The sequence below is a fragment of the Enhydra lutris genome, unplaced genomic scaffold (genome assembly GCF_002288905.1).
Source record: "Enhydra lutris kenyoni isolate GAN:26980312 unplaced genomic scaffold, ASM228890v2 scaffoldscaffold57, whole genome shotgun sequence".
NCBI lineage: Eukaryota > Metazoa > Chordata > Mammalia > Carnivora > Mustelidae > Enhydra > Enhydra lutris.
In genome coordinates this window covers 8,799,650-8,821,057 of record NW_019154141.1, presented here as the reverse complement: position 1 = coordinate 8,821,057, position 21,408 = coordinate 8,799,650, and the positions used below count along the sequence as shown (strand labels likewise).

Here is a 21,408-nt window from a genome sequence, read left to right as displayed (position 1 = left end):
CCATGTGTTTTGCATGCTTTAAGCAAATGAAGCTTCACACAGAAACCCTGATTCAGGAGACAGACTGCACAGAGGCAGAAACCAAAGACCTCTCAAGAATATGGAGAATAAAGTCAGTATCAGGAAGGATTCATGAAACCCGAGGATCACGCATCAGAGGATTTGCTGTAGGGCCCTGTTAGTGTTCTCAGTGACGTGTTAGGGTTCTCAGTGGAGCCCACAGAGCGTCCCCGTGTGAGACCCCGCCCGACTTCACCATAAACGCACCTCCTGCCTGGGCCTCGGGAATGGCTCTCAAGTAAAATCTCCACTTGTTCCCCAAGTTTTGCTCCTCCTCTGAAGGAATAGAGAGACATATTTTTAAAAGGCAGAAAGTTACTGGGGGAGAACTTCTTGCCGAGGCCCTTACCGGGCTCCAGCCTCCAGGCCACTCTCTCCGGGTTGAGAAAACGGTTTCTCCCCCACTGGGTCCACAGACCGAGCGGTCTCGGGACCATCTCCGAGCCTGTGTCCTGGCAGCACGCATCACTGTACCTTCTGTGCCCAGCCGGGGGATGTGCCGTTTGCCAAGCCTGGTAGAACTAACCTTGTTATCTGACTGTTCTAGAAGTACCTTTTTGTCGCCCAGTAAATGAAGCTAGCAGGCCAGAGATCTGCTGTAGACGTTTATTGAATCATCCGTTGCACCGACGCTACACCGCACTTCAAAGACTGGCCACAGGCAAAGTGAAATAAACCACGGGGGGCGCTTTCAGGGGGCCTCCAGAATGATCCAACAGACACTCGGGCCAACAGACCAGTTTACAGGTTTTTTCCAGAAATCTAAGGTTCCGTCTCTCTCTGGGGCGTCCTGGCAAGGGAGAGTCACAATTGCACTTGGGTTTGTCCAAGGGGGCGTTTCTCCACGTGAAAATGTCTGGCTCTACGGCGTGTGCCAGGCGGGGGGGGGGAACAGACGGGGTCCTGGTGCGGGCAGAGCGCGCCGTGTCACCGGCGAACACCCCGGCCAGGCGGGCCAGCTGCAGCAGGAAGGGGGCTCGGAGGGGACTGGGCCGCCCTGCTGGGGAAGGCTCGGGACCACAGCCACCTGCTCGCTGAAGTGGCATCGCCGGCGGCAGGGCTCAAGGCCAGAATGGAGTGTTCGCACCCGGAGCACGAGAGGAGGCCGGCCCCGCTCTCGAAGGCAGCGCTGAGGTGAGGAAAAGGCAACCATCGAAGGAGCAGCGGTCAGGTTTGGAAAGCTCTTTGCATTTCTTCATTTACGTACGCGGTGTCTGTCTCACACTGTCGTGTTCCTCAAAGCCCAGAACAGGAGGAAAACAAGGAGAGAGCATTCGCCGAGTCCAGGAAGCACAAGGTCAATGCTCTAATCATCTTCCCTCTAGGCTGAAGCCGAAGAGTCACTCGGCGGCACAGAGCACGTCAGGCCGCTGGGAGGACGCTCCGGGTCCCCTCAGCCCCGACCGCCCGCAGAGACGGGCGCAGCGGGGAGAAGGGCGCTCTCCTCCGCACAGGAGCGGGCGGCCCTGCCTTCCCCGGGAACAGGGCAGCAGCAGCTGCAACTTTCTGCTTAAAAAAAAAAAAAAAAAAAAAAAAAAGACAGAAGCCCCGGGCCTGAGGTCAGAGCGAGAGCAGCGCCTAAGCCGGCTGCTGAGGGCGGGGAGCCTGCCGAGCCGAGCCCCAGCGCCAGCCCGCGGGCCATCTCGGCCTCCTCTCTCGGTGGCCCTCAGCCGCCAAGGACAGTTTGTCTCCAGCCGGGGCCCTGGCCCTCTCCCGGCAGAGCCGCCCTGGGGCTGAGGCCCGGAGAGGAGGAGGCTGAGCGCGCGGCTGGGCCGAAGCCACATCTCCACAGCTTCCCAGGGGCCCGCCCCTCCCCTCTCCAGGGGACCCTCGCTCTGGACACCAGCATAGTTTATACATAGTATCACCTGCTCCGCTGCCAAAGTCGGGGCCATTCTCACCACGTGTCATTCAGACGGACGGGACTCTGGTCTGAATTCAGCGTTACACAAAGCAAGTCTCGGCCTTGCCAGGCCTGTCACTAAGCCCCAGTTTCTCCCACAGCTTTGTGCTCTTGGCAGCCCCTGGACTCGGCCCAGCATCCGCTCCTCAAGAGGAGAGCCACTCTGCGTCTTCTTGAAGGATCTGTGCTTCTGTAGCCCGGACTGACCACCCAAAACCCTGCCCGAAGCGGCTCGAGTGGAGGGGGTGACGGTGACAACAGGGCCGGGTCCGCGCGTGACTAACGGGACTCTAAAGCAGCAACACGGAGGGAAAGCAGAGGAAGCCAAGCCCTACAGCCCACAACGGGGCGCTGCCCCCACGCGCCCGCCGCACTGGCCAGCCCTCCCCCGGAGCCACCGAGCCAGCAGAGCCGCGACAGAGCGTGGGAAAGTCGCCTACTCAACCCCCCCACCCCGAGCTGCGGCAGCCAGCCACAGCCGGGCCCTCCGTGCGGGACAGGCCGTCACTGGGAGCCGGGGCTGTCGCCTTCTGTCAGCGTCTTGAAGTCCATGGAGAGGGCTTGTTCCTCCGCCTGGGGTGGCCGCTTCCAGTCAGAGCGAGTCAAGATGTAGAGCACGGTGACCCCGAAGCCGACCAGCAGCAAGCCCAGCACGTTGGCCAGGACACCCTCAGCCTCAAACGTGCTGTACTTGGCCCTGCGGGTTAGGCGGAAGGGAGAAGCCCCCCAAGCCGTCACCGTCCGGCCAAATGCCCTCCGCACCCAGAAACAGCAGAAAGATGGCCTGGCATCCCCACCCCAGCCCCGCCCGTCCCCTCCCCGGGAGGAAAACCACTGCCTCGCTAACTCGCTACCTCGGGGGAAAGCCGCGGGGAGGAGGCTCACCCAAGTTTGAACAGCAGCGCCTCCTTCAGGCCCAGCAGGGCGGTGCCCACGGACAGGAGGAAGATGGCGGCGCCGAAGAAGACGTGCTGCGGGCGGTAGCGGCTCCGCAGGGAAAACGAAGCTCCGGGGAACAGGAAGAAGCTCAAGCCCACGAGCCACTGCAAGGAAAGGCGGGGGCTGCCAGAGACGGAGCTGGCCATCCGTCTGACGGAGCCCCGGACACGCCGACAGGCAAGGAAGCAGAAGCCCTGCGCCCACCCGTCCCGCTCCCTTCACCCTAAGAGCTTGGGTGCGGCCGCACAAAGTGCCCGGGCGGAGGTCCCGGCCGCGGCACCCCCAGGCCTTGGCCACACAGACGTGCTCTGAGGCACCCTCGCGGGGGAAATCCTGGCTTTTGCACCCATTTCAGAGTCCCCAGGCAGCCACCGGCGGTGCTAAAGCACCTCTTTCACTTTCAGGTACACGGCCTGGAAGTGGGCGCTGGTGGGACACCCGAGTCGTCACCCCCCCGCCCCCACCCCCGTCCCCGTCGCCGTGGACTGAGGCCTCACCTGCACGAAGTAGAGAACCAACACGAGGAGGCCACACCAGCTGTGCAGGCTGTACAGGTCCGCGTAGCCCTTCTTCCGGTGGTAGTCGAACACCGCCACCACGCCTGGGCCGGGGAGAGGGGCCGCGTGAGGACAGGGCTGCCGGGGAGGTGACCCAAGGGAAACCCGACTCGCTGGCACTTCTGGGATCTGGTCCCAGCTCGGTGGCTGCCAGCACCCAGTGTCCCAGCCGGGGATGCCCGGACACGCCACAGGGCGCTGGGGGGGGTGGAGGGCCAGGGAGGGGACCGTAACAGAACTGGAGTGGAGACCAGACGGATCAAGCAGCTACTTCCCCAAGTCCAAAGCAGGTGTGGGGAGAGGGGGCGCCTGTGCCAGGGAACTCACCCACCAAGGCGATGACGAGTGCGAAGACGTGCAGCAGCCCATGCAGGACCTTGGTTGTGCGTTTGGTCTCATTCCTGAAGACCCGGTAAACCAGCAAGGCTTATGGGGAGCGAGAAAGGGACCTTGAGGCCGGCCTGCCACCAGCACCAAGGAGACACCCCTTGGCTGGGGGGAGGCGGTCAGAATGAAGGGCTTGTCAAGGTCCTCCAGCCACAGCCAAGGGGAGAGAAAACAAGGCTCTGTGGGGCCCAGCAGGGGTGCCCGGATGTGTGTCCCCTAGCACCCCCGCCACCATCACTTCCTTTTCAAGTGTGCTGTGTACTCCAGGCTGTGTGGTCAAGGTCATCACACAGTGATGCCAAGGTGTCACCAAACTTCTGCGTTCACCTCTTAGCTATGATGCATAGTCCAGGATGGAAGCCTGAGCAGACACTCACTACCTTTACCAAGCAGGCTCCCTAGACATGGAGACAGGGAGCCCCCAGGTCCGAAGCTAACTCCCCACCCCGTCACTGCGCTGAGCCAGACAGACCCAGGTGGCATAGGGAATGCCTCTGCGGAACGGCTGCTGCTGGAGGAGTGGCTGTCACCAGGACCACCTCTAGGAAGAATGGGTCAAACAGATCCAGACTTCTCCTTAGCAGAGAGAAGGCCACAGAAGCAAGTGGGGGCCAAGCACAGCCTCACTCCTTCAGAAAGGAACTTCAGCTCTGCCAAGTCCAACACACACACACACACACACACATTCAAACCCACCCTCTTTCTCCCGATATCAAACTGTCCCCACAGAAGCTGGCCTCAGCTCACAGCCCAAACCCTGGGCTTCCTGCTCTAAGCAGCACACACACCACTGGATGCTCCTGTGGAAAGACCAGGACAAGTAGGAAAGGAGTTGCCACCCCCACACCTCAGGCCCCTGGATTTGGATGCCTGGTGTCCCCAGGCTCCAAGCCAGCTTCCTTCCTGTCTTTTGTGGAACCACCTCAGGACAAGAGTGTTTGTGCAAACAGCCTCTCTCAGGAGCGGCTCCGGGCGCACAGGCGGGACTCACCGTCTCCCTGCAGGAAGATCAGGCCTATGACCATGGAGAGCGGGTGCACGTTAAACTGCAGGGCGCCCTCCCAGGCGATGCCGCCCCTGTACAGACCGAGCCAAGCCCCCGTCGTGGCCACCACAGTCAGGCCCAGCAGCTGGGAGAAAGCCACGTAGTAAGGCAGCGCTCTGGGCGTGGCTGCCAGGCCGGCCCGACTGTCCATGCTGCGGCAGCTGCTGGAGGAGAGACAGACAGCTCAGAGCGCCACGCGCCACACCCTGGCCTCCCAACGCCCCACACCCCCTCCCCCCTCCCCCAGGCCCCTGTGCTAAAGCCGGCCACCCCAAGTCTCTAGTGCGTCGGCAGAGGTGCCCCGCTTCCCCGGAGACGGACCAGACACCGGCTGAGAGAGGCCACGAGGGTGCAAGTGAAGGTCCCCCAAATTCAGATGGGAGCAGGTGTAAAGCTTGCACCTGGCTTTACATTCGGTTTCATGAGGCCCTGGGTGTTCTCAGGGGGCTTCACAGACGAGGGACAGAGAAGTGAGGAAATCCCTCGAATGAACAGGGTTCCTCACTGTTTGTCCCCCAGGTGTGTCCTGAGGACATGGGGTGCATTCCCCGCCCCAGTGTGCAAGCCTGCCGCCCGAGATGAAGAGGAGTCCTGCCCTTCCCACAGCAGGCCCCCTGCTTATAGCTGGGATGTGCTCGGACCCCGCTTCGCCCGACACACGTGGGCAACAGGAGCAGCCAAGCAGCCTGCTCCCCCTGCGGCTGCCTCTTTCCCTCACCCGCCCTGCTCAGGGCAGGCCGATCTGCACTCCGGCTCACCTGACGCTTCCAAAACTAAAGTCACCAGAAATGAGCCCTACAGGGAATAGCACCTCGCGTGCAGGGCTCCTGGTGTGTTTCATACACGTCACTCCGCTCCCGGTGAGCCTGTGTGAGGCCGTAAGCAGGGAGTTACTGGACCCGTGCGACAGATGAGAAAATGGCAGTTCGGGGGTGTGTGTGTGTGTGTGTGTGTGTGTGTGTGTGTGTGGCGCATTTCCTGGCTCCTCTGCCCAGTCCACCCCTCTGGTAGTCTCCTCCCCACCCCGCCCTCCCCAACCCCCACCAGTTAGGACGGCGGCCTTCAGCCTCATGCCAGCTTTTCACCCTGAATCGGTTGGTTCTCCTGACCCAGAGCCCAGCCCTGGCCCAGACACCCAGGAGGGAGAGGCAGCCTGAGCACGAACAAAAGATGGCCTCCATCCGCCTTGACTTGCCACTGGAGTGTCCTGTGCCCACAGAAAGGTGCTCTCCCCGTCCCCAGTCCTGGCCTCGCCTAGCACTGCTGGAAACATCCCAGAGAAAGCCAAGCAGACACATGCCTAACAGGCTTACGGTCCCCTCCTCACAGCCAGCGTGTGCTCTTTCTCTACCCTGTACTGCGCAAGAACTTGTGTCCAGTCGGCCTGGTCTTCTACGACTACTGAGGAGGTTACCCCCCAGTTCTCTCTGCCATATCCGACAAATGTTGGCAACTTCACCATCAAAAAAAGTCAGTGGCAGTGGGGAGTGTTACTAATACACTTCTTTCAGTAAAATACAGATTAGCAAAAAAAAAAAGGGAAAAATTACAAGTAATCAGCATTTTCATGTGTGTCCTTATATCACTTTTTTCTAGAAATATATACATTATTTTATAGAAACAGAATCCTACTGATTTCTAACCTGTTTTAACTTCATAGTAGGTCATACTCATCTCTTCATGTCAAAGAAAATCCATCTACTTTACGCCATCATTTCAATGACGTCACAAGATTACAGGATACGGCTGTTCCGTGCTTTAACCAACCTGCTGAACCCGTTGTTCAACATTTAGCTAGCTCCCAGTTTTTTACTAAATAAACCATGCTATGTGATCATCTTTGCACATGTGTCTTATTAATTCCTCACTGGAGAACAGAGGTTTTTGACATTTTATCAAATCATCTTCCAAACACACTCCCACAGCAGGTAGCAACACCTGTTTCCAGAAGGCCTGGCGGACAACAACCCTCTGCTTCTGAAACTCTTGTCTCTGTATCTGTCACCTCTATACGGGTAACTCCTAAATGTAAGGCCCGTTCTGTGCTCTCCCCCAAATACAAACCCCATTTCTAGCCACCTACCATTCGTCTCCCCCGACAACCCACACACACTCCAAACGCAGCGCGTCCGAAGTCAACTCATCTCCCCTTGACGACCAAGCCCGCTCCTGACCGCGCACCTGGCAGACGTGGCCACCGAATGCTAGAGGATCTCCCCTGGGCCCCCCAACATCACTTCCCTCCTGGCCACCTTCCTTGCCACCACCCCAGCCAGGGCATGGGGCTTCTGCTCCAATCTCTACACCACCCTGCCGCCCCAGCCCACACAAACAGCGTCCCTGCCTGCTGGTGAAATGCCACCTCTGTAACACCATCCGAACTCCCAACTCCGTTTCCATGTGCGCCCCGGGTTTTCTTACCAAATCCACTCAGAGGAGACTCTCGCTTCCCCTACCACCCTCTGCCTCACACTTCCGGGCCTCACTCCCTGCTCCCCGCCACTTGCACACCCGCCCCCCACCTCCTCCATTCACCCTCCCCTCCATCCTCGGCCCACAACCTGAACCCCGCATTTCATTCATCTCTGGCGGGTATCTCTGCACCGCCAACCCCGGCCGGGGGTGCTCAGTTACCCCGCGGTGGTCTGCCTCCCGAGAAGCTCGCCTGCTCCCCTCTGCTCACCTGCCCGGGGAGCTCGCGCAAGGCAGGCCACACGTCCCGCTCTTCCTTGGATCGACTCCGGGATCTGTTGCCTTGCACTGACTCGAACAGGAAAGATCTACCAAACAGCTGCTGTCCCCGGGTCACCTGTTCTCAGTCCTCCTCCCCTTTATTAGATTCATCCCCAGAACGCCCGGGGCACAGTCAGAACCTGATTAGCTCTGAAGGAGAAAGAACACAGAGAACGTGCTCTGCGGCTGGTAGACCTGCCACAGCTTCCGCAGCCCAAGCTGAATGACCGACGACGGCAGTGGGAGCTCAGGGCAGCAAAGGAACTGTTGCTCCCGGATCTCGGAGCTACTCCGTGGCCAGGCCAGCCAGCCTCCTACTGAGACAGGCAGAAATCAAAGCCAGGGTCTCTGCAGAGCTGTGAGGTTGTGACTTAGAAGAAGGAGTATATAGGATGGAGCTCCTAAAACCCTTGGAATTTCCCAACCACGCCAGAAACCTGCCTTGTTAACGAGCCCTTAGATAACCGTGGCGAGGGCTGGTTGCCAGGGAAACCAACCACGTGATTGACGGCTGGAACCTTCCGTTCCACCCTCTCAACCTCTAGGGAGCTGAGAGGGGCTGGAGATGTGAGTTCCATCGCCAATGGCCAATGATCTAATAGAGCCTGTCCAAGTAATGAAGCCTCAGTAAAATCCAAAAGGAGCTTCCCAGAGGACGGCTACCCTAGTTCCCCGGGGACAGAAGCTCCTACGTTCAGGACCTTCGGGACCTTGCCCTAATGTTCCTCTTCCATCTGGCAATTCCTGAGTCATAGCCTTTTAAAACAAATCTACTAAGTAAAATGTTTCACTGAGTTCTGTGAGCTGCTCTAGCAAATTACTTGAACCCAGGGAGAAGGCCAGGGGAACTTCTCATCCACAGCAGGTGGGTCGGAGCCACAGGGGCGAACCTGGATTTGCAACTGGCATCCGAAGTGGGGAGCAGTCTTGCGGGACTGAACCCTTAACCTGTGGGCTCTGACACGATCTCCAGGTAAACAGTGTCGGGAGTGAGTTAACTTGCACGACACCCAGTCTTTGTCCGCTGAGAACTGGAGAAGTGGCTGGTAGCGCTGAAAAGGAAACGCACTTTGGAATAGTCGAAACCACCAAATGGGGGGCTTGAACATTCTGCACTGTAATTTCCCATCCTGATTTCCCCAGGAAGTCCGAACCCTAATGCTGTTTGGAGCAGAGCACAGAACAGAGAGGCCTGCCTGTGTGGCTGGGAGGATGGCTCCCAGCGGACTACAAGCCCCCTTCTCTGTGCTCAGCCTTCTCTTGCTTAACCTCCGCACTACCACTAGGATAACAGGAGTGTTGTCCCACTTTAATGGGTGAGGAAACTGGGACTCAAAGAGGATAAATGACATGCCCCAAGTTACCAGCCACGAATAGCTACTCAACGCATTTGTTCATTGAGCACCTGCTGTATGCTGGCGAGACTACGAGATGATGGAGCTATACAGGTAAGACGTGATCCCTGCCTTCAAGAAGCTTGCAGACGAGCTGCAGAGCAGATGCGGAATTTTTTAGTAAAGGGTGGTAAGAATTCAGGATGCAAGCTCAACTCAGACCTCCAAGGGCACTAGCCACTATCCAACGGCTTTAACACAGGGAGGTGACTCACCCCAGCAGCTGGTCATCGGGCAGAGGCGTGGCTTTGCCCAGCATGGAGGGTGGATCTGAAAGCAATCAACGATCTGAACGCGCGCTTGCCAAAGAAGTCACTTTGAACCAGAGCAGCAAGAAGACTCTCTCTGTCCCATGCCAGTCCTCCTGTGTCCCTCACCTCTCAGGAAACCAGCCTCCTAAGGGAGGCCCATCACCTCATCTAGCACTGGTGTCCCCTGCGGGCTCTCCTGGGAGAGAAGGCAGGATGGGAACAGGTAGTTAAGAGCGAAGGGCTGGCAGGAGGGCAAACCAGCTGATCCATGAGATTTTCACATCAGCTGCTCCAAAGGCAGCTCCCCTGCCCCATCTGTGCAGGGAACTAGGCATCTGGGTGGTGAGGCGTCCAAGAGGAAACCAGCAATCAAGAATGACCTTTGGAACTACGAACGCCCAAGCTGTCTCCTCCACTCTTCCTTTCAGTGTGAAGGTGATTTAAGTCCAAGCATGAGGGATGCAAGAAAACTCACACCAAGCAAGACCATCCTGCCTCCAGGTGGCCTCACAGTCAGTGAGCTCCAAGGGTGAAAAATCCAGATTCACAAAAAAGACAAAGCAGTGAGTGGTTCTGTGCTTTACAGAACACGACCTGAACGATTCCTTCAACGACAGCTTATTCGGTTCAACATCACAGACAACCTATCTTTGGCCAAGGAGGGCCTGCTTCCAATGCTGGAGAGAGAACACATTTCACTGAGTCGGGTTGGAAACTGACCCACCCACAAACACATTTTGCATGTGTAAACTTGGAAATCAGTCGCGAGCCACTCCCTAGTAAGCAGTTGCCTTTGAATCATGTGCCTTCGGTTCCCAATCCAGACAGTGACAACACTCTCTCTCCCTTCCCAAACAGGATGCTCCCCCCACCCCCAATGACGGTGGTTTCTGGGCCTTTGTTCCCGGAGCAGAAGCAGCAGCACCAAGGGCCTGGAAGCTGCCATTCTCCACCCCAAAGCTCTCCTCCGCTGGGCAGACCGGAGTCTTAGAAGCAGAGGAGGCTCTTACAGCCCCTTCCACAGCCACTTTCTTTCCTGTCAGAGCACAGGATGGGGGTGACAGTTTTGGCAGCTTCTGGAACTTTGGGCTGAGAGAGTCACACACCACCCCCACCCCACCCTGCCCCTCCCACATACACTTGCAGGCCGGATCCACTTAATGCAATCAAACAGGCACAGGAGCTACCCGCAGGGCTTGACTGTGCTCAGAATCACTCTCTCTCCCCGTGTCCACAGTTTCATTTAAAGGCCACCAGGCCTAATCTCATTATGGGGACCAGACACTGCGCCTGTCCTAGAGCCTGGAAGCAGGCAGCCTGGCCTGGCCACAGCCCTCCTTGTCCACAGCCGGATTTTAAAATTGGGTTAGAGAAGATTATATTGGGGACAGAAGTTAGAGCTTTTCTTGATAGGTGAGTGCCGGGAGGAGGGGACAACTCAATTGCCCTAGAATATCCCAGAAAGGGAAGGCAAAATGAAGGTTGAGGTGTCATCCAGGACCCCAAGTAGCCTGCGGGAAGAAAGCAAAGCTTGAAATCAAACACTGAGCCTGATTCTCTATTAGGTACAGTGGGCTTGGGCCCAGGGTTCCCAATACTTGCAGGGTCCCACAAAAACTGTTAAGATTTCTGCTATATCAGGAGGAAAAACAAATTCAGTGTTGAAGAAAATGCTTTAATTTTTAATCCAGCCTGGATTATATCTGCTTTATACCAACACAGTTGTAAAATATAGGTGTTTTTTTTTTTAATTATTATTATTTTTGGTGGAAAAAGAGTCCCACCAAGGCAAAAGTGCCTGGGACCCATGAATGCAGCTCTGGTCAAACACACGTGATTTTAAAGCCAGCCCTACTGTTTATGTGCTCCTGGTCAAGCCAAGTCCTCTCTCTGGACCTGCTTCCTCAAGGGCGAGATAGGGGACATCGAGTCCCACCTTACTACTCACTGGCCTAGCAAAAATTAAGAGGGATAACTATGTACGAGAGCCTAGCAAAGTGCCTGCCACATGGTAGGCATTCAGATAACAATCTAATAAGAATAAATCTGATCCTAATAGCAGCTTGGGAAGAGTCACACATCAGAAGTTGTTGACATAGAGGTCTGGGGCCAAAGAGAGCCAGAAGGCAACAGACAGCACTACCCCTCTCATAAATCCATATGCCAATTCTGTCTACTCTCCCGCCGGTCCCCCGCGGCGCAGAAACCCCTGGATCTGGGGCCGATTCCTCCACCAGTGCCTCCTGGTGCTGCTGCCCCACCCCATATTGGGCCAAGGAAAGCGGCCAGGGCTGGGAAGTTGTGCCTGAGCAGGGGTGGCTCCCCCTCCCAGTATGGCAGGCTTCTCCTGCATAGGGGGTGGGCGACGGTGGTGGCAGTTTGCAGCACCCCTTCTCTATGTGGGTCTCACCTTGGCATTTACAGGTTTTCTTTCTGTACCTTCTGCCTCACATCCAATGTCTCAAGAGAAATCAAGAGATCTGTGAGAAGGTGGCAAAGCTTTGGCATTTCTTCATGTGCTATGAAAACAAAGGAATCGAATCCAGAAGTCCTGAGACGGAGCTTCATTTAATGAGACTTAGCAACTCCTCAAAGACTGCCAAGGAAGGGCGTATGAGAGGAGAGGGGCAACCTCAAGGAGAAAGGCTTGCGGGGGAGGGTCCAGCGGGATCCCTGGGGGAAAGAGCAGGTGGAGACGGGAGGTGGCTCTGTCTTAACCCAGGCGTCAAAGGCAGCAGCGGACCCCCACCCTTGGCTCCGTTCTGTGCCCGCTGTGCCCACAGCTCTGGGCCCACCAGGGCCAACCCCATGAGCCAGGGTTTCCCAAATGAGAACTCCTTGGCTAGGTACTTCTCAGCAAGAGGAGAGAGGCAGGCTCAGGGAGGCCCCGCCACCGGCAAAGCAGTTTGGCCAGTCTCGGTTTCAGGTTTCCAAAGAACAGTCGTGGCAAATGTTGGCTGATCCACGTCTACCTTGTTTCTAGAATATGGCCAACTATCAGGCGTGAGCCCCTAGATAAACGTGAGGTCACCTGGCGCTCGGGTCTAACTTCCGCGGACTGGCACGGAGGCTGACCCAGGGCCCGAGGCCGACAGCCCAGGCCCGGAGCGCGGCCTGCTCTCTCACCCCCCACCCCCTGCTCCGCGGGTTCGACAGCGGGTGAGGCGAGGGCCCGGGGCGCTGGCGGGTGAGGGGCTGGAGAAAGACCCGCGGCGGCTCGGGGGGGCGGGCGCGTTCCGCTGCGGGCACACCTGGGCCCCCGCCCCGACTCCGCGCGGGGGCTCGGCTCGCTCCCACCCGCCCCGGCCGCCTACCTGGCCTGGCGCCGGGCCCGGAGCTCGTCCCCGCCGCGCAGCGCCTCACCGCGCACCGGCAGGCGAGCTCTCCGCGCCGCGCCCCTGGCGCTCGGCCGGTTCCGCCCGCCGCGCCCCGCGCAGAGCTACGGCGTCGCCATGACGACAGGGCGGTGGCTGCGGGTGGGGCGCGAGGTGGGAGGTGCGGCGAGGGTTACTGGGGGCAGGGGGCGCCGGAAGTGCCCCCGCGCGTCCCAGCGCGCGGGGCAGGGCCCGGCGCCCACTAGTGCCCCGCTTTCGGGACCGGGACCCCGCCGGATCCCGGGCCCAGACCTTAACGCCGCGCGAAGGAGATGCGGCGCGGGGCGCTGAGGGGCGACAGCTGCGGCCACCGCGACCCCGGCCTTCTGGACCCGAGCTCGGGTAACCTTCGAAATCCGGGCCTCGCGACCCGGGGCGCGTTCAGGGGCGGAAGGGGGTCTGCGACCCGGTGGGTGTGAGGGCCTCCCGCCCAGACCTGACGCGGAGGCCGCGGGCGCTGCTCGGGGGGATGGGCTGCGGGACGGGGACCGGGACCCAGGATGGGCACGGGGACAGGCCCGGGCGCCATGGGAAGGGGCTGCCGGCCGGGAGAGCAGTCCCGGGCGTGGGCTCCGCGCTTCCTGATTCCCTCCACGTCCTCCCTCCGCTTCCCTCCCACCTTTTTCCGCCTTCCCCCTCGCCCCGCCCCGGTCTCAGGTGGCCACTAGGTGTCAGACATGGCCCGGGCCTGGGCCCACGCTGACGCTTCCGCAGCCCTGGGGGACACACCCCTCCCTCCTGGCCCGGAGGGGGATGTCACTGGTGGGCAAGGCTGGACTCACCCCTTCCCCAGTACCGCCTCCCCAACGCGCGCGCGCGCACACACACACACACACACACACACACACACACACACACACGGTGGCTTTTTTCGCAGCCCTTCCTTAAGGGACTTTGTCTGAGACTGACTACCCACCCTCCAGACAAACCAGCCTAAGGGTAAATACCAGTTCTCACCAGCCCTCCTGAAGGCCTAGATCTTACCAGAGGCAGCCTCCCCTGTCCTAACAGCTGAGAGAAGGATGCCAAGGCCAAGGCTGGGGGCCAGCCTCTACCGCAGCCCCCTATCCAGGAAATGCTGTGGATAGATAACAAGTCCAGCTCAGACTTCTCACAAGCTCAGAACAAAAGGTTCTTTCCTGTGGGTTGCCTGGCAAGGCTCACCAAGAGCCTGAGGGTTGGAGGGAAATGGGGTTTCCTCCCCTGGAGTTGTAAAAGAGACACCCCTCCCCCAGGGTGTCCCTCCCCCTCCCCCTACCTCCCACATTGTGGGCTTCCCATGGGCAGTGGCCAAGGGCTCCTGAAGGACCCTGGCCAAAGGGGGCTTGGGGATCCAATTCCCTCTTACAGAGAGAACATACTCTCAAGCCCATGGCAAGACACCAAGGGTGCCCACTCTCGTGGGCACATCTTCTAAGGGGGCAGACAGAGCAGGGCCCACCCCTCAGAGTAACCAAGATTAAACCTGCCACAGCATAAATTTGTTGGAGTAGCTTTCCAGTTGGAGGGAGTTATTGGACATTTTAAATTAAGAAACAGCTTCCTTAGCGTGCCAGCAGGCAAACAGCAGGCAACAAATGCTCTGTGTGTTAAATGTGGAACTGAGCCATTTCCCATTGTTTGGCCTGTATATTTGGGCCTAGAGGAGGAGGACTGGAGTGGGCAGGGTGGCACAGGAGCGGAGCCTGCTGGGAACTCTGTGATTTGAGTGCCGAGCTTCCCTGTGTAGAGCTTTCAGCCCCTTCCAAAGCTGGGAGAGAGATGCCTGCTGAGGCAGGATGGGACCCCTGAGTCCTTCTTCCACCTGCCCCCATGGTCCTATGGGCTTGGGCAGCAGCGTTTTCCTCTCAGAAGGGAGTGAATACCCTGCCAGCTTATAGTGGGGAGGGGAGAGCTGTGGTGCTCTGATGGAGGTAAGGTGCCTCCCTGAGGACCAGCCACACAGAGACTTAGCGCTAAGGACTCAGGGCTCCACTCAACCATTTTAAAGAGCGGGTGATCCCACTAGACAGCCACCAAGCTCCAGAACCCCCAACCCAGGGTGGCAAACACTCCCATTCTCCCCCCACTGCCTGCTGCTGAGACTTCTGCCGCAGAAGCTACAGAAGCTTCCACCCTCAGCTGGGGGCAGAGAGGTAGGTAAGAGCAGGCTAGAGGAGCAGCACCAAGGCACCTTCTTGAGGACGGAGGTTGTGGCCCAGGGCATTTTCCACACAACAACCCCCACCCCCTTACCGCACTCATAAAGCCACACTAGACTCACCAGATTCACTCCTGCCTCTCCTTCCGAATGCCCTGGTTATCACTTGGCTTATTTCTTCACATGTCAACTCCTGAGACAGGCCTTCCCTAAATGTCCAGTCCAGTGGGGTTGAGGTTGAGTTGTAGGGAGGGACTTTGCATTAACTGTGCTCGTGACAGCACTGGGAAACCACAGCTGGCGCTCACCCTCTTCTTTGGCCAAAAAAATTTATTTAACAAATAGGAGGAACCAAGAGAGCAGAATGTACTTCATGAGTAGGGTTTCAGATGCCCCTGGGGAACCAGGCTGTTCAGCGCTGCCCTTACTAGGGTTCCCAGACTGAGAAAGAAGGATTCCCAGTTAAATTCTAATTTAGTATTGTTTTTGGCATCATCATGCTCCACTGATGTGTAATATACCGAAAATGTATTTGTCATTTATTTGGTATTCAGATGTAGCTGGATATCCTGTATTACCTGGCAAGCCTATCTTGCTCCAGTGTGGGAAGGACAGGAGAGGAGCCTCCTAGCCATTCCAGCCCCACCCCCTCCCGGCAGAGCTCCCGCACCTCCAATAGGCTGAAACACCCAGTTCACTCCTGTTCAGAGTCAGGTCAAGGTGCATCTCATGCACATTCCTCTTCAGCACGGGATGTAGACAGAGGCCTTTACCTTGGGATACAGAGATTGCGAAAGGCATAGGAGACGGGGTTCCCCAGACCAAAGTCTCTGTAAGACACGCACACACAGAATTCACTCACGCTTTACAGAGGCGATTTATCGAGTCCCTTCTGTGTGCCAGGTGCTGGGCGACCCTGGGACAATATCAGTGGATACGACAGGCACAGCCCTTTTCTTTCAGGCCTCAGCTCATAGAAAGGCAACCCAGATGTGAGAGTCAGGGAAGCCTTCTGGAACCCTGACATAGACTCAGAGAGCTGCAGGACAAGCAGGGGTTCCGCTGGCAGAGGGACCATGGGGAGAGGGCAGGAGTATCCCAGCCGAAGACACAGCTAGAGCGGCTAGAACATTGTGCAGGAAGGTGAGCATAGCCTAACTTCGTACACCCTCCGGGCTCCCGGGCCACCACCGCCAGAGTCCACAAGCTTGCCCCGAAGCCTGCGCGGGCACGGGGAGCTGAGCCTTGCCTTGGGATGGCTGATCACTGAAAGACGCTTACTCTGGCCTGTCTGCGGAGGCAGGAGTCGCCCAGGGCGTGGGGTGGCCCCATCAGGCCCCCTCCCAGAGGAACTTGTTCCAGCTTCCTCGAAAAGAATACGAGTCTTATTCTGAAAGTACCCAGCCACTTTGATGAGCTGCAGATGAGACGAATCCCTCAGGGAGAAACCCCCCTCTTTCGGTTTGGGGGGGCACGGGCCCCAGCAGGAGCAGCAGGAGCAGCAACGATGGGGAAGGGGTGGCAGGGAGGTGGGGGGGGAGGGGGCGGGGCTGGCTCCGGATGAAGACAGTCAGTCACCTGGGACCTCTGGAATTCTGGGGCATTGGGCTGAGGGTTGTCACAGGCTGTGGGTCCCAGGCTGATGCCAAAACTAGTCCAGTCTGGGAAGACAAGACTCAGACAAACACACTAATTTAGCCCTGCAGGACGGCTGGAGAAGCAATGAGAATCAGCGGAGTCAGGCCAGCTTTTCCCTCTGCCCGCTCTGAGGGAACCGGCCCGGGTTAGATAAGCAGTGAGGACCAGCCTGGGGCAAGAGGGGGTGTGAGAGCCCTGGATGCACAAGGTGGGGGGCCATGAAAGGGGCGGGCTTTCCAACCTCCCAGGGTGTTTCTAATGACACATACGCACAGACATGTATGTGTGCACCCACACACAGAAACCTAGTTGCGCGTAACAGCAAGTGTTACAAAGAAGATTAAGCAGGAGAAGGGCCGGAGTGTCACAGGAGGAAGGCTCTCTGAGGAGAGAGGGATGCAGGCCCTGTGGAGATGGAGGGGAGGTTAAGTCCAGCAGAGGGAAGAGGGAGGAAGGGCAAAGGCCCTGAGGCAGGAATGTGCATGGTCAGCTCCATCCCGTCTGCCCTCTAACACTCCTCTCCCCCGGGCAGAGGAGATGCTGTATGCAGAAGGTGACAAGAAAGCAAACAGGTCCTCGCGGAGGGCAGAGGTTGAAGATGTGAGGTATGTTGGAGGGACTTAGCAGTGGTTCCTGGAGCATCTAAGACGTGTCTGCAGCTCCATAGTTGTATCTGATTACGGAGCACATCCCTCACACAGTGGGGAATCTGGATGGAGGGTCACAGTCGCTAGGCCACCGCCAAGCTCCCCTTGTCCAGCGCGGCCTGCGCAGGAGGCATTGGAGCCCAGCTCCAGGACCTCACTCCCCTGGGCCAGCTCTCCCCTCCAGGAAGAAAACTCGAAGAGGTTTGTATCCCAGTGGTGTCCTCCATCCCAACCTTCTGGCTTTTCTCCTTGGGTAGATCAGTCGGTCAGTCAGTCAACAAACATTGAAGGAGTGCTAGGGACATTCACTGTGGAGAGCAAAGGTGTGAGGCCTGGGGTAAAGGGTGGCCAGAGCCTTGCGTGTTATCAGCAGGGATATGGGAAGGGAGAGGAGATCCTGCTGGTAATGACAGCAGCCTAATCAACTCCACAAGCCAGCTATAAACTGCAGGGCTAGGACTCTTGCACTTTGTTCAAAGCCTGTGACAGCTCTGCGTTCTCATCTTGACTCTGAGAGCTACGCCAACTCAAGCTCCATACCCCCTGGTTCTTGGCCAACCTTCTCAGGACAGAAGTGCAGCAAGGGTGTGGTGACCATGCTGAGCCAAAAGTGAGGGGTGCCCAAGCCATGGCCCAGAGGGTGCCCACAGAGGCTTAGGCATCATTCCCCAGGGGTGGCTTTATGGCATCCCTCTCCAAGTCAGACCTCAGCTGAAACCAGAAGAGCAGAAAAAAAAGGGCACTTATATAAGACACTGTCTCTGATGAGTGCGCTAAGGCTGGTGACTCTTCCAAGGTCATCACAAGTTAGCAGCATACCCATCCTGAGTCTGAGTTTCACTTAACCCAGCTCCCCCTCCCACCTCCATTCTTCACACTCTCCTGACCTTGGTCATCCCCTCCCACCTTGAGTGCTCCTATCAGGCCGCTGGTCCTTCTTGAGAGCAGATTAGATTTGAAGTCACATTGACCTTAGCACAGAACCTCCCTTACCCAAGAAGCCTTGCTCCTTGGGTCCCTCCCAGCTGGTCACTGGGATAGCTAACTCAGTGTGCTACAACCAGGGAGAATCCCACCCCTGTCAGCTGGGCCCCAGTTCGGATGGATCCTTGTCTCTTGCATCGTCACACACTGTGAGCCCGTCATGCCTCTCGCTCCAGCACGGATCCAAGGGGCCAGTTCTGGAGCAGGGCTGAACTGGGAACTCGTTCTCTGGCAGCTCAGGTCTCCTGGGTAGGGCTGCTTCAAAGTCTCCCCCTAAAGCTCCGGGACCCACGAATGTTGCCCAAGGGCTGACTCTTAGTTTCTAGAACATAAGACTGTATCTTTAGAAGGCAAAGATACTACTTGGAGGCTTGAATAAGTCATCCATCCCAACATCCCTTTCTCCCCTGTGAAGTGATAGCCCTTTACAGCTGGAAGGGCAATGTCACGTCCTGACATTGATGGGACTTGGAGCATATTCATCTATCATGTGTGTTTCTCCCTTTCCAAGGGCCGCTCTGCATTCGATAAATTTAAGCACCCCCAGGGCTTGTTTTGGCCGAGGGTTCAGTCCTGGCTTCACGTCACCATGAAATCAAGAGCCGGCCGCACCTGCTTGCCCGGGCAGCTGTACACAGGCGCCTGTGGCGGCCTGTGTCATCAAGCCAGCTCCTGAGCTCTGTGGTGGCCCAGCATTCTGCTTACCACCCCCATGGCGTCCCCAGTGCTCAGCTGTCCCCTAGCTGATCAGGCCACTGCAGAGCCAGGCCCCATGTAGGTTCCTCCACAAAGAGGTTTCTCCCCAGAAACCCTAGTACCCTTCCTGCCAGCTGCCATCAGAGGAAGTCTGCTAAGATAGGAGGGTCTCGGCTCACCTTCTTTCCTCCTCCACCTCCTCCTTGTTGGTCAGCCACTCTCAAGGGTGTGTGTGTGTGTGTGTGTGTGTGTGTGACATGATCTGGCTTCTGTCTAACCACAGAAGTCCACTGCCACCTCCCCTTCAACATGGGACTTTCTGTCTGACAGCTATTTAAAATGCCCTCTCAAGAGGTTCTGCCTCAAACAAATGACTACAAAGTAATGAAAAATGTCATTTTCTTCCCTGTGAGTCCCTCCTCTGACCCATCTTTGATGCCTTCAGGGAGTTTATCGAGAGGCCCTCAGGGAGAGGGTAAGGGGGCCAGGCAGAGTCAGGGTGCTGCCTGGGTTGACAGCAGGGCTAGAGGGCCCTCAGGGGTCCTAGGCATTCAGAGGACTTTGCCAGGGCCCTGGACATCGACTGGTGGAAGGTGGACCCCGAGGTGAATTTGCCTCCTGTGCCCTGGGTCCCACAATGGAGTCTGTGTTAGAGCCAGCAGGCAGGTGCCTCTCCTCCAGCCTTGCGGGAGGCTGGCCACACCTCCGCTCCAGGCTCCCACCCCCACACCTCTCCGATGGCAGTGGCCCCTCCCCACTTCTCTGTGGGTCCCCTGGGTTTCTGTCTCTGCTGCCAGCCGTGGCCTGGTTTCACTCCTGTCCACCTGTCTTTCTCAGCTTCTCTCTCTGGGCTCTCTCCCTTCCCTCCCTCCATGGCCTGAGCTTCCCTGGGCCACCAGGAAGCAGATGATAATCTCCAGCCCCTCAGAGTGTGGCCAGTTTCCCGGCCGCCTCTGGTAACCCTGTGCAAGCTACAGACAGCCACAGGAAGGCCCACGCAGCCCCAGCCCCCATCGTGCTTTGGGGGACAGTTAGACGCCTGAGCCCCCAAGCCCCTGAACTCCCCTCGGGACCTCTCTGGGGCTGGGGAGGGGTCGCTCCAGAGCCCTCTCCAGGGCCCTCGGAGCAAGAGAGCCCACCCGCTGCAGCCAGGGAGGCCTGGGCAGCCCCATGGCCCCTCACCACCGCCACAGCCATGCCTGCTGCAAGGGGGGCTGGAACCGACTCGTTCCAGGCCGGATCTCAGCAAAGCTGCCATGTACTGGGACGGCCACAGGTGCACCAGGCTCTGGAAGTGTGACTATGAGCACGCCCGGTTTCTACGCCCCGGAGGCCCGCGGGGAGACAGATGTGCCAGTGCCCGCGGCCCTACTCACTGAACGCTATGCTGAACGCTGAGGCCTTGCTTTGGGAAAGAAAGGGGAGGGCAGGCCTGGAGGGACGACCAGGACCAGCCAACAGGAGGAGGGCACGTTCCAGGCAGAAGGAGCAAGAGAGGCAGGAAAGACCCAGAGCTCAGGGTCTGCCCGACACGCCTGTGGGGCAGCTTCCGCAGACCACTGAGTCATCAGGGAAAAGATGGAGTCCGACCGGAGTCGCAAACACTTTTCACTTTGCCAAGTAAGACATTTAAAAAAAATACGTCATTTTTTTCACGCCACCATTTTATCAAAGAATATTTTAACTGCAAAAAAAAAAAAAAAAAAAAAAAAGGATATTTGGGATAAAAGATATTGTGACCAAGAAAGGACAACTGGCCACTTGGCTGATACATGCTGATTGATTTTTATATCTGACTATTCTTGTTTTGCTCCCTTTCTTGCTGACTCTCGAACACTTTATCAAGGCCAGAGTCGCCAGCGATGGGCCTCCGGGAGCACTGACACAGGGACCTGAGGAGGGAGGGCCAGGACTGGGGCTGTGGAGGAGGCAGGGGCCACACCAGGGAGAACTTTGGACTCCACGCTGAGGAGTGTGGATTTTATCCCTCGGAGAACGAGGGCAGCGATTTGCCAACAGATGCTGTTTTCAGGTTTGTGCTTTAGGACACGCGTCCATTCCCAGGCTGCCGGTGAGAAAGGCCTTCAGGGAGAGACACGGAGGGGGAGAACAGAGGTGGGGCCCGTGAGAGATGATGAGGGTCCGTAGATGAGGACAGTGGCAGTGGGACTGGGAGGGGGGCTGGGCGCTGCCGTGAGCAGGTGAGGTGAGAGGAGCCACATAGAACCAGGAAGAGGAAGGTGTCACGTCTAAGTTCATGCAGGGACTGCAGCAGAGATCACCTCACCAGGAGCAAAACCAGGAGATGGGGGTTTAAGATTTGAGATTAAAAATAAGAACTTCCTGACTCTTTTTTTTTTTTAATTTTTTTTTATTTATTATTTGACAGAGAGAGATCACAAGTAGACAGAGAGGCAGGCAGAGAGAGAGAGAGAGGGAAGCAGGCTCCCTGCTGAGCAGAGAGCCCGATGCGGGACTCGATCCCAGGACCCTGAGATCATGACCTGAGCCGAAGGCAGCGGCCCAACCCACTGAGCCACCCAGGCGCCCAGAACTTCCTGACTCTTAAGGAGGATGGCATTTGACATATCCCATGACAGTGAATGGACACGGCATTCTGGAGGAGAGAGCAGGCGGGGACGGGGACAGTGCAGTGGCTC

At 57.6% G+C, this 21,408-nt stretch overlaps 1 protein-coding gene across 4 annotated transcripts; it reads right to left on the bottom strand.

Annotated features, from left to right (window-relative positions):
- Positions 1-1,604: 1,604 nt before the first annotated feature.
- On the bottom strand, positions 1,605-12,671 carry LOC111158163 (cytochrome b561). Of its 4 annotated transcripts, none has more exons than XM_022520058.1 (6): positions 12,584-12,671; positions 4,838-5,055; positions 3,787-3,885; positions 3,400-3,503; positions 2,849-3,006; positions 1,605-2,660 (listed from the first exon to the last, which is right to left on the bottom strand). In XM_022520058.1, the coding sequence occupies exons 2-6, from the start codon at positions 5,040-5,042 to the stop codon at positions 2,468-2,470; spliced, it is 759 nt and encodes a 252-aa protein (XP_022375766.1). In that variant the 5' UTR covers positions 5,043-5,055; positions 12,584-12,671; the 3' UTR covers positions 1,605-2,467. The 4 variants fall into 4 exon arrangements, with proteins under 4 accessions (XP_022375766.1, XP_022375768.1, XP_022375765.1 ...); XM_022520060.1 differs by having other exon boundaries at positions 4,838-5,052; positions 12,584-12,594; XM_022520057.1 differs by lacking the exon at positions 12,584-12,671 and adding an exon at positions 11,680-11,946 and having other exon boundaries at positions 4,838-5,052.
- Positions 12,672-21,408: the final 8,737 nt, after the last annotated feature.